This window comes from Micrasema longulum, unplaced genomic scaffold, assembly GCF_059751315.1.
Source record: "Micrasema longulum isolate JH-2025_06_02 unplaced genomic scaffold, ASM5975131v1 h1tg000224l, whole genome shotgun sequence".
NCBI lineage: Eukaryota > Metazoa > Arthropoda > Insecta > Trichoptera > Brachycentridae > Micrasema > Micrasema longulum.
Genome location: NW_028277429.1, coordinates 755,516 through 780,245, shown reverse-complemented (window position 1 = coordinate 780,245; position 24,730 = coordinate 755,516). Strand labels below are relative to the sequence as shown.

At 30.7% G+C, this 24,730-nt stretch overlaps 1 protein-coding gene across 1 annotated transcript in view; it reads right to left on the bottom strand.

The window, feature by feature from the left end:
• Positions 1 to 12,091: 12,091 nt before the first annotated feature.
• The window catches only part of LOC148283545 (serine/threonine-protein kinase GA29083), a 29,917-nt gene continuing 17,278 nt past the window's right edge, over positions 12,092 to 24,730 (bottom strand). The window contains exons 6-12 of the mRNA XM_088243675.1: positions 22,404 to 22,493; positions 21,094 to 21,248; positions 18,993 to 19,211; positions 17,315 to 17,460; positions 15,635 to 15,781; positions 14,680 to 14,934; positions 12,092 to 12,889 (exon numbers count right to left, since the gene is read on the bottom strand). Coding sequence (XP_088099801.1) covers positions 12,839 to 12,889; positions 14,680 to 14,934; positions 15,635 to 15,781; positions 17,315 to 17,460; positions 18,993 to 19,211; positions 21,094 to 21,248; positions 22,404 to 22,493 — 1,063 coding nt within the window. The 3' untranslated portion in view covers positions 12,092 to 12,838. The remainder of the gene's footprint in view (positions 12,890 to 14,679; positions 14,935 to 15,634; positions 15,782 to 17,314; positions 17,461 to 18,992; positions 19,212 to 21,093; positions 21,249 to 22,403; positions 22,494 to 24,730) is intronic.

Below are 24,730 nucleotides of genomic sequence, written 5' to 3'. Positions count from 1 at the left end.
ATTATAAAATAATTATAAATAAAAGTGGAATAAAACTATAAAGTATTTTTATTATTATAATTAAAATGCAGTTCTACCAAGAAATGTCAGTAGAAAAACTCAATATATATATATATTTATATATATAATATTATATATTATTAGGCACATGAATGTCACTAAAATCCTATTCAATCAGAATTGATGCATCGGTACATAGAAAAGCAAGGCTGGCAGACCAACATTTATTTGATGGCTCAGGCAGATGGCTTTGTGACAATTTCGACATTCATATTAAGGGGATGGTTATTTTTCTCGATCAACCCTGGAGAGAAATATTTTTAACAGAACTTGTAGGCCATAGGGTATATTCTTTCCATTCTTCGTATGAGTTCAATCAATTCTGCATAGGAATCCAATCGCCAGGTCATGTTATAACGGTTTTGGAAATACTCTTTTATGTTTTGTTTCAAGTTTATTCCCAAGGTAAAATCACTTGTGAGTGGATTCCACTATCATTTAACATTGCAAAGAATATCACCATTGGCCACCACTTGGTGTTTCGGCTGGCTCACACTATAATTATCGCACATTTGATCTGCTGAATCAACACCACTCTTGGTCTAATTGTAAAAAGGGGTAATCTTTGGTTTTATTTGCTCTCCAGATTGAGGGTCAAATGAACATAGACCACATGAACTAGTCTCCATGTTGTCAGGGCAGACACTGATAAGGAGATTCAATGCACCTCCTAAAGACAGAAAGGTACTGGGAAGGACGGGATCCGAAAAGATTCCGACCTGTGCCTGTCAGATCAGGTGTGCCCGACAAAAGGTTAAATACTTTGATATTCTTATTTATACCGTTCAATATGGTGATTTCCTGAATACATTTATAGAATAATATTGATGTTTTTGGTAGATATTTCTCGATAAAACTCCATGGTCAACGATTTACCAGCCATGAAGATGCCTACCTAGGTGAAAGTTCTCATAGGTCAAATTAAACCAAGTAAAACATAACCTAGAAATTTTATTGATAGTTTCATCAAAATCATTAGGTTCATAGAAATAAAGAAAAACTCAATATAGTTTGCTGTAGTAGTTTATTGGCTATTTTATAAAAATAAACAACATTTAAAGCTTTGAATGCAAATCGATGACCAGGATTATGTATTAATTGATCAAAAGCTCATCCCGAAATAATGCATCCTTTCTTTATAATGTTAATCTGATAGTAACTTTTACCTATTATAACTAAGAATGTATAAGCATTATATATAATGTTTACTTTGGTACCAATAATACTAATACCAATCCTCTCTATTACTTAGTCAATTAAACACAATTCATAGGACTATTTTTAAAAAGTTTTTTTGCTATGAATAAATTGTGTGAGATGTGACCCTTTACATTTATTTTCTTAGTAAAGTGTCATTACTTTTTTTCAGGCAAAATATTTTTTTGTTACAAAAATGCCTGATATGAATAAAACATGGGCTTAATATTTTTTTTAATATTGGCATTATTAAAGAAATACAATACATTTAAAAGATTTGCATTATTTTATTGGTACCAAATGTATAAATTTTTCGTATGAATTCCACACTTCTCCCGAAAAATCTCCAGATCTAAAAAATATTATTTACAAATATATAAAAAAATCACACTTTTCAAAAAACCTAATACATTGTCTTATAGCAGACAGCTTTAAGTAATACAAAACTCAAAAACGCGTTTTAAAACTAATGTGGCTGCGTGTAAACTCTTGAAGTGAAATACAGACTTTTCAGAAAAAGAAATGGAAATATGCCGACATTTTAGAAAAACTTCTATTTTATTTCGTCCGCCTTATGGTATAATGGTTAGGTTAGGTTAGGCTTGGCTACGCCATTCATGAAGTTCCGGGCTTACTAAATATTAGCTGGTATAATTGCACAAATTTGTATTTGCTGTTTTAGTAACATATGCACATGGCTTTAAACTGACTTTTGTGATACATGTATATATGTAAAAAAAGCTGTTAATTAGGTAATGGTATAATTTATCTTCCATTTATAAAATCGTTTTCCATTTGTAAGTTCATAACGACCCACTTATTATTAAAATTTACAAAACCTTAATTGGGTAATTTAGATGTACAAATATAGATATAGGCCCCTTAAAATACATAACCTTACTTTTTTTCCCTCACCAAGTGCTAAAGTTCATTTTGTTTTATAACATAAAAATGTTTTTGTACAAAAATGATCTAAGATTGTGAGGTATAATAAATAGACACATTATTCCTATACTAAATAACTAACTCCCTTGGATTATTTTCATGCAGCTGGCGGGAATCCAACCTGCGACGCCAGTTTCACAGTTGACCATCTAATCAACTGCGCCACGTCGCTAGCTGTATTCTGAATAAAAATTCATTTGATTGGTTTTATTTAATATTTTTTTTATCCTAATTTTTTGTAAATACACTAAACCTGTAAAAGGATTTCTGGCGGCCATGATAATTTATTATTTATGTTACTTTTCAGTATCAGATTTTTTTTAAATAAATTAATGTGGAATGGAAAAATACTTTTTTTTAGCAGGGATTCAAAAATCACAGTATCTACACATAATTTAACATGTATTATTAAGATATTGCTTTTGCAATGCATTACTTAAAGCTGTCTATAAATTGACCTACGAGCTTTATTACATAATATGCATGTCTCATATTTCATACAAAAAAATACATTTAATTTTTACACTTTTTGTTGAGACATAGGTTTATATTGCAAATTAAAATGTGCAGGATGTATTTTTATTTCATTTTTAATAAATAATATGGAAATAAAACTATTTTTTTATTTATTTTTCATTTATATCTTGTATAAGGAATTTCGGCAAAAATTACACATTTGAATTAAAAATGGTGTCTTATGCACCTTAAAAAAATTGAGCATTTTATTGAACGATACGAACTCACACCAATTTTTTTATTATAATATTTTGACAGGTGAATTGTTTTTACTTTACGGGCAACATTTCAGTGCGGTTACAGCACCTAGGTAAGAACTTCTACATTGATAGACAGGCACATTTTTTTACATCGCTATTTTAATCACCGAAATTCCTTGTTTAAAAGCCTCTAATTAACCTTTTGCTTATAATGTTTGCTAAAAAGGGCAAAATTACTTCACAAAACATAAATAGTTCTTATGTTAAGGCAATTACATCAAGTTTATTTCGATTTTATTAAAAAATAATCAGTATATAAGGTTCAATACTAAACTAATAATAATTTACAATTTAATACATTTGTCAAAACAAAGAGATCTAAACAAAATAAAATTTACAGATCAATTTTCATTTATTTCTAATTAAATATGTACATATGAAAAAAATACAATGAAACATACAGGTAGGTTATGCTTTTAAGCAAAACAATTTTATACAATTAATAAATAACATGTAATTTGATTAAATTATATTATTTTCTCACACAGTTTAAAATAAACCATTAGTATTGGATGTTTTTTTTATAATTATTTTTATTGAACCTTACAACCCCCGACAACTTTACATAGATTATTAACATTTATTTTTACAAATCAATATTTTTCACATAAATTCGCACCAATTTAGCAGTCTAAATTCACAATAGAATCACATCAAGATTAATTTCATTCTAAGGAATACGTATGAATCGATTCATGTTAAAGGGGCACAAGTCCATAGACTCGAAGTTTGAGAAAATCGATAAATACTGTCTCTTAAATTTTTTTCAAGGAACTTGTCATATTTTCAATTAATAATTTGGTATAAATAAGTAATACTCATATAAAAGTTTATTAAAAATATTATTTTGTTGGCAAGTTTTTTTATTAAATTTTTTTTTTGATCCGTGGACATGTTCCCTTTTAGCATTTAACTTTTTTTTTTTATAAAACAAAAAAATTGCAATCATTTTTTATTATTTTTTCAGTAAAAAAGTATTAAGATTCGGTGGATACAATATTAAGTCTGCTTCCTACAGTCAAATATTTTATTTGAAAAATTTAAAAATCTAAATTAAAAATCAATAAGTTTAAAGGAATTCAACGTAAAAATAATAACAAATATTCTAGAATGATTTATAGTTCTCATTTATTTTCTACCGTCTCGTCAACATCGTGATCACATTCGACGGTATAAGTTAGCAGAATTTTGTTTCCGCTTTCTCGTCGGATTCTCCTCTTTTTCCATGTTGAAATGACTTAAATATCCTGCAGCGTTTAAGGTAAAACTACTAAACTGACAGCTATCGTATTGCCGGGACAATCATAAAGTATTGCCACTAAATAAAATGTTTTATTTTATCCCATGTTAAAAGGGAACTTGTCAATGGACAAGTCTTCTTTTAACATGGAACTAAAATTGCTATAACAATTTTCTACAAGTTATTTGGTAGATTAGAGCCTTTTTTTAGATGATATTGAATGAGGACTAAAAGATATGTATTTTTTAAATAATCTTACATAAAAATGTCGAAATCCCAAAAAGTGTGACACGTGCTCTTTTAACATGGATCGATTCATATCTTGTTGATAACTAGCATTTTTAAAAAAAATACTAAAACCTTACCAAAACATATTTGAAACATTCTAAAAGATGGCAGATATTTCAATTTTTTAAACATGGAATCATTATTCAGAAGTTTTTGAATATATTTCGAGATATTTTGGCAAGATCATACCCAATAAACGCCATGCGCAATGGAAGCCCCCAACGACAGAAATGAGGTGCGTATGTAAAGATAGAGTAGTGTGATGTTCTTTCTATCTCTGCATACCTCTACGAGAAATGGGGTGACTGTTTGTTTATGTTTCAACTTTTGTATGCGTTCTTTTTTAATTTATTACGGCCTTATATAAATTTATGTTTACATTATTTTTACTAAAATAACAAGTGATTTTTGAATGTGTAGGTACTCTGGATTTAGAAAAAAAAATACATTTAACCAAATTTGGAATGAAATATTGATAAACTTGAAAATGACAAATACAGCTGGCGTAGCAATTTCCATAAGTGTTTAAAGGGTTCATATAATGTTTTGTTGCCAGTGAAAATCCGGCAATATAATTAAATGTTTTACTAGCCTAACAGCACATAATAGACAGAATATTATTTTTTTAATTAAATTCAAATTCATTTGTTTTGGAAATCAAATTTTGTATGCATCAAATGAAGAACGACGACAGAGGATGCCAAATGGCAAAATCATTTATTATCAGAGTTTTATGATGCATTCATTACATAGAATTATAATAGACAATCATTTTAACAATATTTGTTAAATTAATAATTGCAATCAATAAATTTTTTCACTCTTTTGAAATTATTGTACAAAAATATATTTCACTATGCAGCACCTACTTATTACCAAGTAACTTTTTAATCTATAATTACATTTTCGGATATGTCTTAATTTATTTTCACTGTCCTAGCGTGATATGATTTTTTCAGCATGTTAAAAAATCACATGTTTTACAATGCAATTACTTTTTTATAAAGGGTATGTGGCTTCTTATGACGGATCTAATGTGTAAATTAAAATTAGCCAAGAATTTACACACATTAGCTTTAATAGCATATTTCATCGAAGGTCAAATCCATTCATTTGAACTCCATATTTCGTTGTTTTAAGTAAGACAATTTTGAATTTCTAACCAAGATATGTTTTTTAAAATTCAAAATACATTTTGCATGTTCCATGGAGAATAAAATTAACTTATGCTGTTTTGTTACAAAATGTTGCCATAAAAATAGCCAAGAAACAAATTCGGCAAAGTACCTATTTCTATAATAAAAGAAAAACGAGTATTTTCTAAATCGGAACAAAGGGAATTTCAACAGACTTTAGAATGAACTATGTGACATGTTTTATATGTCACATTTTGATTATTATTTATTGGCATATTAAACTTCTATTGGATTTTTTCTGAATGTATTTGATTGATGGTGATTTTCAAAAAATAAAACTAATAACACATGAAATGACAAATTGATGGATATCTCAGCAGCGACGGGAAACCTTTTTAGAAAAAGGATTTACATCTTATGACCTGCCATTGGCTGGTTTACGTGATAAGATGTCTTAAAAAATAGAGATAAATTATGTTTTTTTTTACACATTACCCATTCTACCAATGTTGAACATCCACTTTCAAGAGGTGAATTAATTAGATAGAATCTCACCTACACCAGGAAAAGTTTCAGCTCTTTTACTTCACAAAAATCTATAGATTAAAGAAATCGTCATCACGGGACGTTTAGAATCAAAACGCCAGCTTGTATCGTGAAAGCGTGTAAAAACTGTTTGGATAAACATTGCACAGAGGATGGAGTAACTTTTCATTGGGAAGTATTTGTTTATAAGTGATTACAATGTTTTAAATAATTAATATTCAAATATAAGTATTATTTCTTTTAAATGTCAAAGTACGCTTAGCAGCACAAAATCAAAACTCTTCTTTCTAACAGAGGTGCAGTGATAGGAATACGGTTATTAAAATATAATAATTGTGGGATAATATTATTTTATGCTCCCATATTTGGTAGAATACGCAGTCTCCCCAAATGCAACCCGGTTTATAAATAAACTAACTCGGTAACTATGGGTATGTTTTTGTGTCACTACTTTTTTTAAATTTTACTCTATAGGGAGCATCTATGTGTATTAATAGGTCGATGCTTTATCAGTATACTGACGATACACGGTGAGTGGAATCTATACAAAACAGTGATTTAGAAAAATTTGTTTCATAAAAAAACACCACTGAATGTACTGAAAAAAAAAATTCTCTCTTTCGTGGCTCAGTTATCATGTCACCACCGAGATTATGAAAATGGATGTTTAAACATAGGTAGAGTAGTGATTACAATTAAATATTCGCATCGTTATTATGTATACAATTTCTGATAGCACTAAACATTATCATTGCTTAAAATATGTATAATTATTTTTACACAATAATTAGCCCCCTAAAAACATATTTATTTACAAATCTTACAGGCATAAGCCATATTTATTGGTGTTGTGTGGTAGTACTAATGTCTAGTATATGTAAGTTAGGAATAATTTATAATAAATAATAATAATTAATACAATTAGTTAAATAATATTATTCATTGCATAGACTATGAAAACATAGATATTTTAAAATGATCTAAATGAGCAAATATCAAATCAAATTGATGGTAAACAGCTAAAGTATCTTGACAAACAATGTTGGTTGCATACACTTTTAAATGTGTTTCGATAGCTACCAATTTAGAAAAAGGAAATAACGCAATAAAATTGTCACTTTTACAACCCTGTGATTATTGTTAAAATATATATTTTTTTAATTTGGGTATATTTGAATGAACACACAGGCTAAAAGGGTTAAGATAAATATGCCGTTAACCATAGAAAAAAATATTCACAAGAGCCAATTGTATGGAATTTAGAAATGAAAATACATTTAATAAATATTTCAACAAATATTTTACAGGACCTCGACTCACATGTTTAAACGTGTTATGATTCATATCATTAATTGTAGTGCTTTCGCACTTATAGTTTACGCAGACAGGGTATAGTCTAAGCTTATAACCGAGTTACACAGTTTAAACCCGCGCTGTGCCAGCGAGTACCCTGCAAGACATCGGACCCTCCCAATAATAAAAATATGGAGAACCCTCGAGGGAATATATAAGTCTGGGCTTTTATAGGGCTTATGACCTATGTTGGCTTATTATACCTATAGTCCTTAAAATATAGCTTGATTAGAATGACAGTTGTCAGCAAAAGTGAGGACATAACCTTGTAGTAACGTCTAAGGAGTGATTTATATTGACACACGAAAAATCATTCGTATATGGCATGTAATTTTTTTTTTAATACAATGCTTGACATATAAATCAACATTAATATATAAAATCAGCTTTAAAACTAAAATAAACCTAATTATCACGACGTTTTTATAAGGTTACATCAATTTGCAAAAACGTTACAGATGGGACAAATTGATCAATGTGAATTGATCGATATTTTGAATAAAAAACTAAAAATAAACTAGAGGAAAAAATACTTATATAGTTCCCAAAACATTTCTAAATGCCTTATTTTTTGGTGAATAATTGTCTTAGACACACAATGATAGGCTTGTTTTTGCGTTTTTATATAAATTTTCAGAAACAGAATCTCATGTTTGCATGAAAAAACTGACAAAATCGATTTGATCGGTACATGATCAGTGATCAGTAATTTCCCATCACTATTGACATTAGTTTGGCAGCTATCATTTTAATCAAGCAAAATTTTAAGGACTATAAATTAAAACATCCATTTTTCTTCAATTCCTCATCTGCTGATTTTTTGAAAAATGTATTTTTTTTCATAAATTAAAAAATTTATAATTATGTTTTTTTTAAGGATATTTCTTGATAAAATTCTATAGTTAATCATTTTAAAACAAAGTTTCAATAAAATATACTATTCTTAAAGATGTCTAATTAGGCGAAAGCGCTTCATAGTGCAAATAAAGAAAGCCAAAAGTAAACTATTTAGCTTACTTTGCTAAAGAAATTATCATAAAACGGTATAATAGAGTTCTAGGCATTTACAGGGTTTATATTAGAGATGAAATGGATATTGATTTGGCCGGGTACCAGATACCAGATGCCAAATATCTGGCAAGGTGTGTGTGTTTCGCGTGTTTGTCACAACCTGATGAAGTTGAAAGGGGTCTAAAAAGTTGCCCTTTGGATTACTCAGAATGCAAAATATTTAAAGAAAGATATTCGATACAACTTTTGGCCTTCAACCAGAGCTTGAAGTTTTCGAAATAGTCGATTATTTGCATGAAACCAGCTGTCATTTCGTATTTAAGTAGGAAAATCAGTCCAATAAATTTTATAATGTGCATTAAACCTCATTAAATAAGCATCTACAGGCATGAGTCGCACTTTGTTTTGTAATAAATGGGTAGCATTGTTTTAATAAGCCATTTATTTCGCCGATATTAGCGCTCAACGGAATCAGTTCCGCGGAGTGTAAGCTTTTTGCATTTCGGTAGTTTTAAAACGTGTTCGAATTTGTAATGTGATAAAGTTATATCTTAACTAAAAAAAATAATTTTATCAATCATCATCATTCCCTTTCCGCACCTAATGGTGCATAGAGCACTGCGGTAAACCAATTGCAGCGTATCTTGATAATTTTTTTGTTACGTGAAGGTAAGATGATCAGTCTTGCGCTTCAGGTACCAGTCCAGGGCCTATGAATTATTCTAGTGTGAAAACACCCTTTTAAATAAATATTTAGCAATCAACCATGTCGGGAATCCAACCCAAGACCTCTTGCATGGTAGGCAAACGCGCTGACCATTACACCACGGGGCCGACTGAATATTAAATACTTACTGGGCACAGAAAAAGTATTTTACTGGGAATTTACAGATAAATCAAGCACTTGTACAATCAAAAGCTTATTGATGTGATGTGATGTGAGTATTGTCGCGGTGATTTAGCGGTAAGAAGTTACCGAATATACGACTGTCTCAAACACCCATTACGTCTCACTCTCGAAATAGTCACGAGCGACAAAGGCAATTTTAAGCGTGACGCAGGCCAGCCTGCACCACTGGCCACAAAACACCGGTACAGTTGCTCTTGCAGCTGCGCTAAGGGCAGTTCGTTTGCTCGTGCTGTGAGCATATTAGCAAATGTTTTTAGCTAATACAATTAAAATATTATCACTTTTGACTTCAAATATAGTTAGTTGAAGCAATAGCCTATGCATAAATGTTCCATTTTTCAGATAGTAAATCCCTCATTTCATATACGAGTATTTTTTTACTTCAAACAGTCAATAATAAAAAATATGGAGTCCTGGAAAAGTTCGAATTTGGATATAGTCGGTTTTGCCCTAAATTAATTATTCACAATTTACTTCTAATCAACTTAGATTATATTTGCAATTTATTCTTTTTAAAAATACATAATATTGCGATTAAATGACATTTTGTTTACTAAATCAAGTATCCTGTATTCGTACGGATAGTTGTAAGTATCTAGCCAGGTGACGGATAGTAAAAAAGTGCTGGATTGGCGTACCGAATAGTAACCAAATATCCGTTTCATCTCTAGCTTACATATGAAGATAATACATGGTACTTTCTGAGTCAATGTAAAGTACGAGATGTTTATATTATCGTGTATTATAAATGAAATACGTTTTTCAGCTTTGACAACTTTCAATTTAAGATGTTTCACTGGTTTGACGGTGTCAGTTACGATGAAAACAGGTCTCAGCTGAAAAATCCTAAACTGAAAGAGGTCAAAATTAAAAATTAGTATTTTACCAACTATAATTAAAATAAAGTTCAACCAAGAAATGACAGTGTAAAAATTCAGTGTGTAATTATAAATTGCTGTTTCTATGTAAAAACACTTTTAGAAGTATCTAGATTATAATATTAAAGGTGGCAGTTTTAGTAACACTTATCCAATAAAATAATATTTTTATGCATCTATCTATTTCATGGTAAAAAAAAAAAAACAGATTCTTAATTTGTATTATTCAATTGGCTCTTTCATATACGTATTTTTTAAATTCACAGTATAATATTGTTTTGGCAGTGAAATGTGATAGTTAATATCTTGGAATATTTTTCTTATGAATATATAAAAATTTAAGGCAGGGCTGTGTTAAAACAAATCATTAAAATAATTGAGACATTCAAAATATGCATTCATGGTTTTAAAAAAAAAAAATTATCTTGTTTGAGGATTTAACATGAAATTCAATTCTCTTACAAAGGTTTCAAAAAAATGTATTTAAGGCATCAAACAAAGATGTCACTAATTACTATATACAAGTTTACAGACATTGTAAAGACAATATATTATAGTAATGAATTACTTTGATATTTTTTAGGTTATCAAATTAAAATTTTGAAGATTTTTATCAATTTTATGAAGAAAAAAATGAATAAAGAGTATTATGAGAGTAAATATAGTCAAAGGAAATATTTTCTAGACAAAAATATGCGAATAAATACTCTCACATTTTAGCTAAAAATTTTAACGATAACACTGTCCAGTTCGACAAACAAGTCCAAAAAAACAAGATACGGAATTTCATGTAAAATTTTCCTCTATGGCCAATTGGATGTCAAAATGTCACAAATAGTTAATAATGCCGAAAAACTTCTACAGAATTTAATAGTACTTGGGTCATATCAAAAACATTCATAAATGTCCTAGTTATAAAGACATTTTGCCAATGTATCTAATTCCCAAACATCTGTTTGTAAAATATGTAAAATTCTGGCACAAATCAATAATATTAGATTTCAGATGACTATTTAAGTAGTTATCATTATCTCTAAACTATATATTTGTAATTTGTACATATCCAGCGATTGGACAGTATGATCGATATTCTTATATTGTTGGGAAATAATTAAATTTTTGCCTCAATTAAGTTAAATGATTCATTTTCACACAACTATCTGAATCCACAAAAGGTCCATTTTAGCTCTATAGATCCACTTTTCATTGGAAAAATATTGTACAACTTGAAATACGCAAAATTACATGATTTCACATTAAAAAACAAAAAAGAATTTTAGATTTAAAAAAATAAATAAAATCGATTAAGGCCAGGTTGTTTGATCATTAGTAACAGTTAAAAATCAACTGTAAAAATTTGAAAATGTATTTTTCATACAAAAACTATTCATCGTCGTCACTTTTTAAACCAGCATTTAAAAAATAAAATATTTTTATTGTTATGTTTTAAATATCGCAATTTATTGTTATTAAAACTTTATTGTTCCTAAATGATGGTTCGATTTTTGAACGTTTTTGTTCAGATGAAAACTAAAACTAACCCTAAAGGAAGACACTTAAACAAAGAGGTCAATTACACTGGACCTACTTTGAATTTAGGTGAAGACAATAATTTATTCTTTATTAGTTGTTCACCTGTCTTTATTCTTCATTCGCAGTGGCGCGCGGACCGCGGCACCATTATTACGACGTAATATTGGCTTTTTGACACATCAAATGAATTCAGAAAACTTTTAATTTGTAAATTTTAATTTGGGTGATGAAAAATGTGAAAAACGTTAATATTCGTATGAGAATATGAAGAAAAATGGGTCCTGAACATTTCGGTGTAAAAAGCAAGAAAACGTAAAATTAAGGAACGAAAAAAGAGGTTTTACTGTATTTCGGTATGAAAAATGATGTAATATTTTTAAGCAATAACACAATATCTATAGATTCATAAGCAAAAACTCAGTGCAGATATGACACACACAGGTTTTATGCTTTAGGAACAATTGACATACTGTGTACTTGTGATTGTTTTCAGTTTTTTTAATTTGCATAAAGTTGATAAATACTAAAAAGTGTCATCTGTTATTTTCAGACAAAACTGCGAACGAGTTAATCAAACAACCGGGCCTTAGTGCCCAATAAAAATGTTGACATTGTTTTTAAATTGGAATTCAATAAATAATATACTTCATGGTCGCTTAAACGCTAGTTTATAGACCGTTCACATTAGAGAAATCACACTAGAAGTATTGTTAATTTAAAGGTTATAAAAACAATTAAGATTCTACATATTTACCAAGTATCCATTGAGGATTCGGTTTAAGGTACATAATTCAAAATTTTAAATAAGTCTTTGATTTAATTTATCATGCTCCGGCACAACGCTGTCTGTTCGTACGGATTGGTGTACCGTGTACGCTCCCAACGTGTCGGTTTTTGGTATTTATCACACTGTAGCGTAAACACATAGTATAGTTGTATACTGTGGACTTAACTCAAGTTTTTCGCTAGAAGGAGCTGTTGTCATCATCGGGATTGGAGTCAGTGTCTTGATTATCCTGGAATATAATTCGCCTTGTTAATTAATTTATTTTACAAGGAAAATAATTGAAATGTAAAAATAATGATTTTTACTGTCGCTACAATGATCAAATCTGGCTAAAAAATAATATGAGGATATTAGAAGGAAACTTGGAAATCTCCATTGAAAGAGTTACCGAGATATTGGCGAAATTTTAAAAAAAAAGAATCGTGAGATTTCTAATTATACTTCACTAACCCAATGGGGAATGCTAAGTTTGCGGTGTCAAGTAGTATAATTGAAATCTGTTTTTGCAAGATTAAGAGACCGTTTTGAATTATGATATTATTCAGGTAGGTAAGTTTTTATGTAGTTTATTTTGGCGTCAATTGTCTTTTGTATGCTGACGATGCGGTACTCCTTGCTAACAACAAAGAGGAACTGCAATTCTTGGTAACAAAGGTCTACGATGTATGCAAGAGAAGCGATTTGCTGATGATGTCGATAAATCGAATGTGATGGTTTTTGAAAGAAATGAAAGTATGACTAAATGTGAAATCACTGTGAATGGAGTTATACTAAAAATTTAAAAGATAAACAACGCTTTTTTGTATACATGTAGAAACAATAAGAAGCATACTGCCATGCAAAAAAAAAGTAAAACTTTACATAGTAAAAAAGAAATTAAATGGATATAAGAAAAGTAATTGAAATAAAAAGCAAATTGTAAATAACTTGTAAAGAATTCAAACAAAAAAATAAATACATTTTTATATTCTTATAAGTATAAAAAAAATGGTATCAACAAATTATTGTTAAAAAACAAATAATGAAAATTAGTTAACAGTAAGTATATATGTGAAAATAATATAATATACGGTACACAAAAATATTTGATAAATTAATATCAGAAAGAGATAAGATAATAATAATACACATCAAAAACAGAGAAAGAATTGTATGAAAAAGAAAGTTTTATTGCGACATTAATAATTAGTTTCAAACAGTGCATTTAAGAACGTTTTAAAATGGATAATTGTCGTATTAAAATGCCTATTTAACAAGTAAATTTGTTGGCTAAGGAATGTAAACGCGGAATCGGAGAGTGTCGTGCGTAGTTAGTACCCACGTATGTACTCGTAGTTGCAAACAACTCCGTACTTCTAGTGACTCGATTAGGTATTTTGAAGTTAATGAGATTCAGGAGTTCACAACAATCGAGCTCCGAATTCAAAATTTAAAATAAAAAAAAGGAGTCATTTATTTTTCTACGATCTTCTAATAAAATTAAATTTAAAGTGTCTAATAAATACGTGTAATTTATGTTATCCAAGGGAATATTTAATTTAAAATTTACGAATCCCAAATACTTTTTTGAATTTTCTCTATGTTCCTAATGTGTAATTTATACTGAGGAGACCAAACAAGGGAATTATATTCTAACTGACTACGAACTAGTGCTACATACAAAATATTTATTACTTTAAGTGAATTAAAATCTTAAAATAATAAATTAATAATAAAATTATATGATGATATTGATTTGTTTCATGAAATGAAGTTCGTTTACATGTTCGACATAAATATGAATACAATTTTAGTTGATTTAGTAACTTTTAATGGCAGTATAATGTCAGTGTGTATATAACAGTATGCAAACAAAATTAATGGCAAATTTAACGTTCCTAGTTCCGATGTGCTTCCCAGCTATCTTTCCCATGTCAGACTTATATATGGTTAAAATATTACTTAATATACAATTTGATAAAATGTTAAGAAATGCACTGCCAAGGTCTCGGTCAGGAGCCATCAGCGGCGTGTTCTCACCGTGTCCGAGCCGCAGAGCCAGGGGTGATCCAGCACGTCCTCGGCGCCGAAACGCAGTTGCGGCGAGTGCTGCAGCATGTTGGAGATGAGGCCGCGGGCGCTGCGGGACACCCCGGCCCAGTACGGACGCGGGAAGTCGTAGTGGCCAGCCAAGATGGCGTCGAACAGGGCGTCCTGGTCGCCGTCACCCGCCACGAACGGCGGGAAGCCGCACAGGAGGATGTACAGTATCACGCCCGCTGCCCACACGTCGATCTGCAATGACATCAATACATGGAGGCACGAAAAAAATATATTAAAAATACTATTAATTAAAAAATATAAATATTATTTATGTTATAGGCTGGCGGCCTTTGCTGGTGCGCCTATATCTTGCTTTTCGTCTTGAATAAATAGTATGTAGGTGAAATAATTTGATTAGATGAATCTCACCTGCATAAATAAAGGTTTCAGCTCTTTAACTTCACAAACATCAACAGATGAAAGAATTTAAGGAATATAGATGTTCAAATATAGGCAGAATGGTGAATGTTACACAGTGTGTAAAGTGACCACTTAAACCAGCCATTGACAGGTCATAAGCCCTGTAGATGCCTAGACTTCTATATTATCTTTTCTTAAATGTTCTTCATCTCTGTTGTAATATGTTAAGTTAGTTTGATTGAAAATGTCCTAACAAGACGAAACGCGTCATATTGTGACCCTTTGTATATTTTATAAAAAATAAAGTAGAATTATAATCCAATAAACTTGTTTTATTTTGGATACATTACCAAATTAAATATGGAATTCAACCAATTGCCTGCATACACAATAAATGGAAATATTATAATGTAGTATTTATAGCATTTTAGCTGGAGTATTCGTGGTACTCCCCTCAGGCACTAGCGGGTTTTATTTCACCTTAAGGCTCGGAAAGGTTTAAAATGAATAAACAGTTTATCTCTGAAGTTACCTTAAGACCGTAGCCAGTCTCCAACAAGATCTCGGGGGCCACGTACGTGGGGGTTCCGCACACAGTAAACAGGGGTCGAGTGACTTCGCACGCGAGACCAAAGTCTCCCAGCTTCAAGCCAATTATTCGTTCATTATCCATCTCAACCTTAAATGAAAATTATATATTTTTTATTATGTATATCGTCATTTTGGTGGTGGAGGACTCAAATGAAAAACATTTAAGTTTGTAAGTGAAAATTCTTGACGGAAGTTCATTGTAATTTATTATAGAAATAAAAGACGAGTGATACTTTAATCCACAAATTTGGAATATCCAGGGACCGGTTTTATCGCTTTCGCGACATCTTCAAGACTGCTATCTTTGTTATGAAATTCAATGTATTTATACAAAACAGAGGTAAGGATAGAGAATTCAGAATGAAATGACACTAAATTAAATGAAATTGTTTTTGTTTTAAGAATCATTAACAAAGTGTTTCGGGTTAACCAATGAGTTGATAAAATTATATTATAATATAATTCTAAAAATGTGTTTATTGGTATGAAAATTTAACATATCTTCGTCTGTAACCTGTAATTGAGCATGTTTAGAAAGAAAAATTGTACATATGTTCTATTTTTCATACTGAAAACTTAATTTTACTTTGTAGATACAATTAAAGATGAATGTTAACTATCATTGTAATACGAGCCCAGGTGTACTGAGAGTGTACTGAGGTGTACTCCCTTACTGTCCTAAATACATCCGCGTGTTACGGTGCTGTGTAGTCACTACACATTAAAAAAATAAGAGATTTAAAAAGGGAAAAATGTAATATTTATAGAGAAAGGCTTTAATTAACCATAATTTAATTCAAAGATGATAATATTTCAAATCTAACAGCTGAAAACACGAAAAAAAAACATTGGGTATCGCTAACGACTCGGGCGAAACGTGTATCTGCCCCAGCTTCCCGAGAGCTACTGAGTAGCTATATAGTACTGGACTACGTGACTGACTGAGAGTATACTTTTGATGATATTTGTAATTTATCCCCGATTTCCGATAAAATGCTTTTTTTGTGCCTAATAAGTACTTATTATTTAACCGTTTTAGTGCTAAGCAATTTTGGCAAAAATAAATGAAAATTGCTATACACATATTGATTAATTTAGAGGAAAAAATAATGGTGTCAAATAAAACACTCTAACTTAGACAAATATCAATCAATTTTATTAATTATTTTTGCATTATAAAGATAAAATGTTTATTGTTTATTAATGTTTATTAAACATAAAGTGCGAGGTTAGCGTACGTGCACTCCCGCGGAGCACCGAAAACACACTGAAACTCGCAGCGCTTTTGCGCTGCGCCGCAATTTTCGATACAAACGATCGCAGCGCTTTTGCGCCGCGTAGCATTCTAACGGTTAATAACAAATTTTTTCAGTCGATATGTTAATGTGTAATGGAGGAATACTGAAAATCTAAATCCAATATTTATTATATTTATAAAGATATTATAGTTATTAAACGAAATGTGTACTAGCTACACACCACCAGGGAGGGAGGGTTAAGAAGCTGGTTAATAATTACATACCAAAATTTACAAACATCAGTTGAAAAGTTGATGCTAAAATATATCATAATATTTTGTTTATTAACGTGTAAAAACAAGAAAAATAAGAGTTCAACATACCAAAAGGTTCTCCGGCTTGATGTCTCTGTGGACTATGGACATGGAATGTAAGTAGGCCATTGCGGAAGCCAGGTGACTGGTCATAAGCCTAGCTTGCTCTTCGCTGAACTTAGACGCGGCAGCTATGCTGTCAAACAGGTCCCCACCTGATGAAAACAATATTTTGTAAATGGAACATCATAGATATTATATCGAGGCTTTACTGACAGAATGCATTAAGTCATTAAAATAAGTTCCGAGATAATCACACTTAAAACTTTTTTATTTTTTCAATGTATTATTTCTTTATTCTAGGCATAGCGTAAAATTTGAAATCAACATCTTGCACCTATATTAGAAAATATTTGAAATATATTAAGACTGTTGACTTAATGCATTCTGTCAGTATAGATGGCCTGGATATTTAATATTGGGACTGAAAAAACATCTAAGTATTTTGAGATGCTATTTTGCAGTTAGTTTGTGTTGAGAAATATTTTTTGTTGTTGGTGAATTAAGATCGTTTTTAATGTTGAGACCAACAATTGACGGAGAAAATTTATGTCATTGTGTGCTATTTTTGCTTGTTTAAAAAATTAAGACCATTTAAAGACCTTATTTAATAAAAAATCTAGGAAAATCTACAAATCTGGTGTTGACAAATTACGAAAGGTGGAGAAAGGTTATAGAAAACGATTGGAATTATTTTCGAGTTTTTTATTTTTTTATATATATTTGGACCCCTGTATTTAGTAGCCTTACGTGTCATGTACAATGCTAAGGTATTTTTCCGAAGGACTATTTTTCTTTGATGGGATACCGTTGACATATTATGTATCACATAGGACAGGCGGCGTTCGCAGTGGCCGTTTTAGGCATTATTCATTTTAAAAGAAATCGGCCAGTGCTCACGTCTTGACAGTACTGTCAATGACAGATCATAATGGAAATATCTGCTGAATGTCATTGTGGTATGTGTTAATAAACCTTTGTACAAGTTTAGTATTCTATTAAAATAGTGTAGATTAAAGCTACGTATATCGCGTGGTTAGTAATAATTGTTGTTTGAGTTGATTTTCACGGAACCATAGAAAAAGTAGTAATTTATAATTACATTACTTACATGTTATGTAAGTACTTATATGTAGCACAAATTAATGAACATTTTTAATAGATTACCTATAAAATAAATCACGGCTCGCCACTGTCTCAAGGGCACTTTACAATCATTATATATTTCAACATACATTCTAACTAAACTAAAGTGACATATTATATTTTCTGATTTAAATTGAGGGTCTGATAAACTAAAGAAGGGATATTTTAGTTGGGATCTGAACTGAGTAAGACTGTTGATGATTCGTAAGTTTGAAGGCAATCGGTTCCGGATAGAGGGGTCCGCCGATCTCCGAACCTAGTGTTTGAGAAGCGCCGGATTCTGACAAGTTTTCCTCTGCCTGAATAAATGCTGACCGAAGAGTAGATTTTCTTTGACATGTATTTTCTTTAATACAAAGGTCCGATAGATATCTCGGAGCCATTTCATGAAGGGATTTGAATACTGTCCAGCAAAGCTTGTATTTTATAATCTCTAGGCTTTTTAACCAGGGCAATGTGAGAATATTTTTTACTCCCGTGATAAGCCTTGCTGCTGCATTTGAGAGTAGAGTTAAAGGAATGAACAAATATGATTTTCTACCTCTGACCAGCTCGATGATGAGATAGAGGCAGTCGGGGCTGTCGTGTTCGGCAAACAAGGTGACGATGCGAGGGTGACAGAGCTGTCTCATGATGCGAACCTCCGCTTCCACATAGGACTCCTTACCCTGGCACTTGGCCTTGTCAATGGCCTTCAGGGCAAACTCCTGGTTCGAGCTGCGGTCCTTGCACACTCGAACGACGGCAAAGTTACCATCGCCTAGAATAACAAATATTTAATATATTTTTAGACTGTTTTTTATTGTTAATGATTTGTGATGACTGAATGTAGTAAATTGTAAAAGAATATTTTTTTTTTTAAAAAAAGAAATATTTGCGTTCTTATGATTTACCCAAATATTTAATTTTGAGGGCCATTTTCAACGAGTTGTAAATAACTCACTATTAGAAAATGGAATCGAGTTGGGGTAGAGTGGGATTCGAACCGCGGACCTTCGGTCCGTGAGTCCGAGACACTAGCCACAGGACCACAACCCGATTAATTGAACATAGCTGGCATAGTAACAATGTTTGAACAAGTTTTAAAAAAAATCTTTAAACACCTTTGGAGAGAGCCTAAAATAAAAATACGCTACAGCTTCTATGGCGGAAGTCACCCGCCCAAGTAAATTGTCACATAAAAAACGCGGTAATTCTCTTATTTCTTTGCATAAAATCCATCTATTATGTACTAGAAAAATAAATCTCTCTCATAAACAAAGAAAAAAATATTGATAAAACAGAGATAAAAAAATACAGAAAAAAAACAAATCTACCAGTACTACAGATGCATGTAATTGCAAACCAATATTCTAGCAACATCAGTGTCTTTAACATAAAACTTTTACATTCTAAAAAGAAATGTATAACAATGTTTTGAGTTTGTCCAAATTTTTGTAGACAAGGACTGGATTAGGAACAACACCTAGGAACGTTTTACAGAAGGGAATATAGAAGTCTAGGCATCCACAGGGTTTATGACCTGTCATTGGCAGGTTTAAGTGGCCACTTTACACACTGTGTAACATTCACCATTCTGCCTATTTTTGAACATCTACATTCCTTCGGCTCTTCTATCTGCTGACGTTTTAATTTATTTTAAATATCTAATTTAATTATCATGTATATAATTTAATTTATTATAAATATCTAATTTAATTATCATTTATATAAAATTAAAATTTTAATCAAAGAGCTGAACCTTTATTGTCGCGGGTGAGATTCAAAATATTTATTTTCATGATGGTTTGTTGTTGTTGTTAGAATTTTCTAGATCGCTCTTATGCTTAGAATATATGATGGTGAAAAATAATTGTTGCGGTTGTAATTTTATATTTTTAAATAAAATTAAGATACAATAAATAGTAAACAATAAAAAGAAATTTAAATCCCGAATTGATTTTTACACGAGTTGTCGGCTTTTCCTTGAGAAGTAGGAACCTGAGCAGCCTGGCAGTACCTACCGCATCGCAACAATTTACAAATTCCATATTCAAATATAAAACTGACATCTGTATTTTTCCTGAAAAAACAAATGAAGTCTTCTGTGATCCGCACAATAAACTAACAACAAATGATATTCCTACCGCTATCGATATATTGTATTTGCTAAAGTGTCAATAGCATTATTATTATCACCGCATCCAATATCCAATCCTGAAACACAAAGCCGAATAAAGAAAGAACCTAACATCCGCATCATTCCAGCAAATATCTGGTGGAGCGAGGGTGAACACTTCAACACAGGTGAGTGGATTTCCATTGTATATTAGGTGGCAGTAAACGTCCTCAGTAACGTGTGTGTTGGCTGACCTTGTTGGACCATCTTGGATTGGTTCATGCGCTCTCTAAGCTATCGAGGAAATAACTTTCGTGCCTCTCTCTAGTGTCACCACCTATCTTATTTTTAGTATACTGTGTGGAATGTATCCACCATGTAAAAAGAGGTTCCGGTTTACTTTCTTTTATTTCTTTATACAGTACATATTGAATTGTATGTTTTTTGTGTACTTATGTTTTTGATTCATTTAAACGTACGTAAAAAGTACGAATGAGAAAATGGATTAAAAAAACCAAAGTTTCCTAGAAAGAAAAGTGCTTACCAATAATTTTCCCAACTGAGAATTTGGCCCTCAGGGCTTGTGGTAACAGCAGATTACTGCTCTCGTTGTTGGCTAGAGGATCCGGGGAGCCACTCTTGGCGGTGATGACTCTCTCCTTGCCTACCTTCACGGGCATCTTAGGTTTGGGACCATTTCTACGAGGAAATAAATCAAGTTATAATGTTATAATCTGCAGAATTAAGAAAGGAACTAAACATGCTACGATACATAATCCCCTTGTCAGCTTCTAGATGTGTTATGAAAAAATAATTTAATAATATTTTCTTGTTATTTTCTTATAATTTTGGACAGGTGATGTACTGAGTTTTTAAGACCACTCATACTGTTAGATTAAGACTTTCACAATTATGCCGGCGATAGCCATAAAAATCATGTCTCTCATTTAGGAAATGATGGCTGTATAGTCGTCAGTCCAAAAGACATTGGTAGTAAAAATCATGCTATGGCCTACGTGAAACTGAAGTAATTATATGTCGGCGGGTAGGAGAGGAGATATTGTACCCCTTTAAAAAAGTCAGCAACAAAAATGTCCCCATATGTTAGTCAAATAAGATTTACTTCGAACCATCGACTATGGTCCCATCGGATGTCAAATATTTTTTAAAAATACTTTGAGAAAAAATGTCCGGAAACTTTTTGAGAAATTTTTAATTAAATAGTTTTTATGAAGAATTAAACAAACATAAAATAAAACAAAATAGTACATCAATATTTTGAGTGTGTACAAATGTTAGTAGAAAGGCTGGATTTCCACCCTAGTTATTTAAATCTGAATTTGTTGCAACAGAGCCCTGTAACGTAGCAATCGGCAGAAGGCCGAAGGTAAATTATTCCCAGGCACTCAGATTCAGACCTTCCTAGATATAAGACGTATTCTTTATAATAAACTAGTATCTCTGCATCAATAATCTTTTCTTTTCCGCATTACAACATTCAATTGTAAAACAAAGTTTCTCTATAATAGATGAAAAAATTAATAAAAATGAACTACTTTAAATGAAATCGCAAGTTCTTCTTAATTAACCAATGATCGAGTGTTGCGATAGATTTCCGGTTTCCGGGAAGCCAATCCACCCATTCAGGACAACTCACCGAAGAGCGACGTCATGGGTGAAGTAATATTTTTTTTTACAAAAACATAGCGATTATAATAATGTTAAAATCATTATTTTTTGTTTAGTTTGAGTCTAATAAAAATAAAAAAAACATTTAAAAAACCACTAAACTTCTAATCACCAATTCATGTAATATGTTCCTGCCTAGTCGTATGTAAATAGAGTTTCTTTTACCTTGTTCCATTCCTTAGCATGGGAGTTTTCTTATATTGTTGAATGGCTTTACTCTCTTCAAATTCTAATTCAAAATCTTCCGGAGTATACCTGAAAAACGCACACATGATTAATTTATAAACCAAAGAAAAATTGACGTGGCATGATCAGATAAACCAAAATCTTAAGTCTGGTGATGTCAAAAACAGATTCAACCGGATTCAAAGGGCATGTACAACAAGTGGACTTATTTTTTTTATTAATCAATATATTTTCATAAATGGTACATGTTTTTTATTCTAATACAAATCTACTTTTATACATCTAGTAAATGGTATAACTGTAACTCTCCAAAAAAAGAAACTAGCTCTTGTGCTTGGAGAGTGACTTACACTGTTATGGTTATTTATTTATTAGAATTTATATAATTTTGAATATAAAAGTACATGAGAAAAAAAAACTTATAGGATATAAAAAGAAAAACAGAAAATAACAGTACATTAATACTAATGATTAAAATTGAATGCAGTTTTTACATGGGTTCAAAAAATTTATTTAAATTTACTTTGAATTTATTTATTGATATATTAGTTTTAAGTTCATTGGGGAGAATATTGAAATTTTGGATACATTTAAAAATGAAGCTTTTTTGACCATGAATATTATTTTGGTATCTGAGTGACTTATTCATCTCAAAATCTTTTATTTTTTCTTCTTTATAATTTTTTTTATTGAAATTTATTTAATAAATAGTGTCTACTGTATGAACTTTAAATAATTTATTTAGAATTTCCATATTGAACGTTGAGAGTTTCTTTAAAATTACTTTAAAAATTAATCTTTATACAATTTTAAGAGAGTTTAATATATTGGCATATGCACCCCCATCCAACAATATCATATTGTAACATAGATTGTACAATTAAGTAATAGGCTGTTTTTAAATGATTGATTTTTAAAATATTCCTTAATCTAGTAAATATGTTTATACATTTTCTAATACATTTAACTAATTGTGGTCTTTCCATTTTAAGTTTTGGTCTATGTATACACCAAGAAATTTGATTTTATCCTATTTTAATAATGGATTAAATTTTTTTTTTTCAATTTAATATAAATTATTTTTTTACACTGGCAATACTGTCGTTTTCTTTTGGCAAATTTTAATAGTTATTATTTCTGTAAAACCCTCGAGTGTGAATTACTCAAAATAGCGTCCAGTTATGCAACTTTTTTATAATGAGGCTTTTTTAAGTAAATAACACTGTTAGAAAATACTTAAGTAGACAAAACTTATAAAAGATAAATCATTATTAAATTGGCTTTCAGAATACATGAATTAAAGCTTCGTAATTTATTTATTAAATGAATAAATAAGATATTTAGTAAGTCATTTTTGTTCCTTTTTACAGGATGACGAAAAAACTGCTTATTGTATGAAATTAAAAAGGCATTTGTCTTAGTATTTTCAAAAGATTTCAGTTTTTTTTTTATCTCATTTTAACGCATTTAAAAGCATAATTTAATTGAGCTTTCAATAGTTATCTAAAGGACAATATATAGGAAGCGAAATAAAATGCCCAGAAAGACAAGGTAGGGGCATATCAGCTGATAGCTGCCTGCCCCTAATTTAATAATAATGTAATAACTATTTATTAATTTGGTCAAAATGGTTGTTTGGTTTATTTTTACTACCCTTTGTATGAAAATAAGTTTTTCTGGTGGCCAGGATGCAATTTAACAATAGATATGAAATCTTATTAATATTTAAAGCATTAACTTTGTGGTCAAACATTTTACTAAATGTTATTAAATATTTGTAGATAACCACTTATCAACTTTTCTATGTCTACAGGGTACGTCTCTAAAGCGGTAGACACAGAAAAGTCGGTTAATAACATTTAGATACAAAATCACTCGCCCTCCATTCAGAAGCTCGGCTCTATATAGACCTAGGATTGGAGAACGAAGAATTGACTTACTGGGACCCATCACAATAAATCTACACAGACCCCCCATAAAAGAAATATGAATAATACCAAACAGTTCGGTTTTAAAAGATACTGTGATATTAATTATAATAATAAAAATACTTTATAGTTTTATTCCACTTTTATTTATAATTATTTTCTCAATTTTTTACCAGTGACCGGGTTCCGTCGTGACCGACATTGTCAGACCAGTCTGTAAAGTAGTGGAAGTGAAAAAAAATTGAAATGAGAGAGCGGATGAACGAGCAAGAGCCGCAACTTGTAAAAGAACGGCACCTTTCTTCTCAGAATTTCCCCTTAGCTTTGCTAAACGCTGTATAAAACAAAATACGCAGCAGCGTTGGGAGGATCATTACC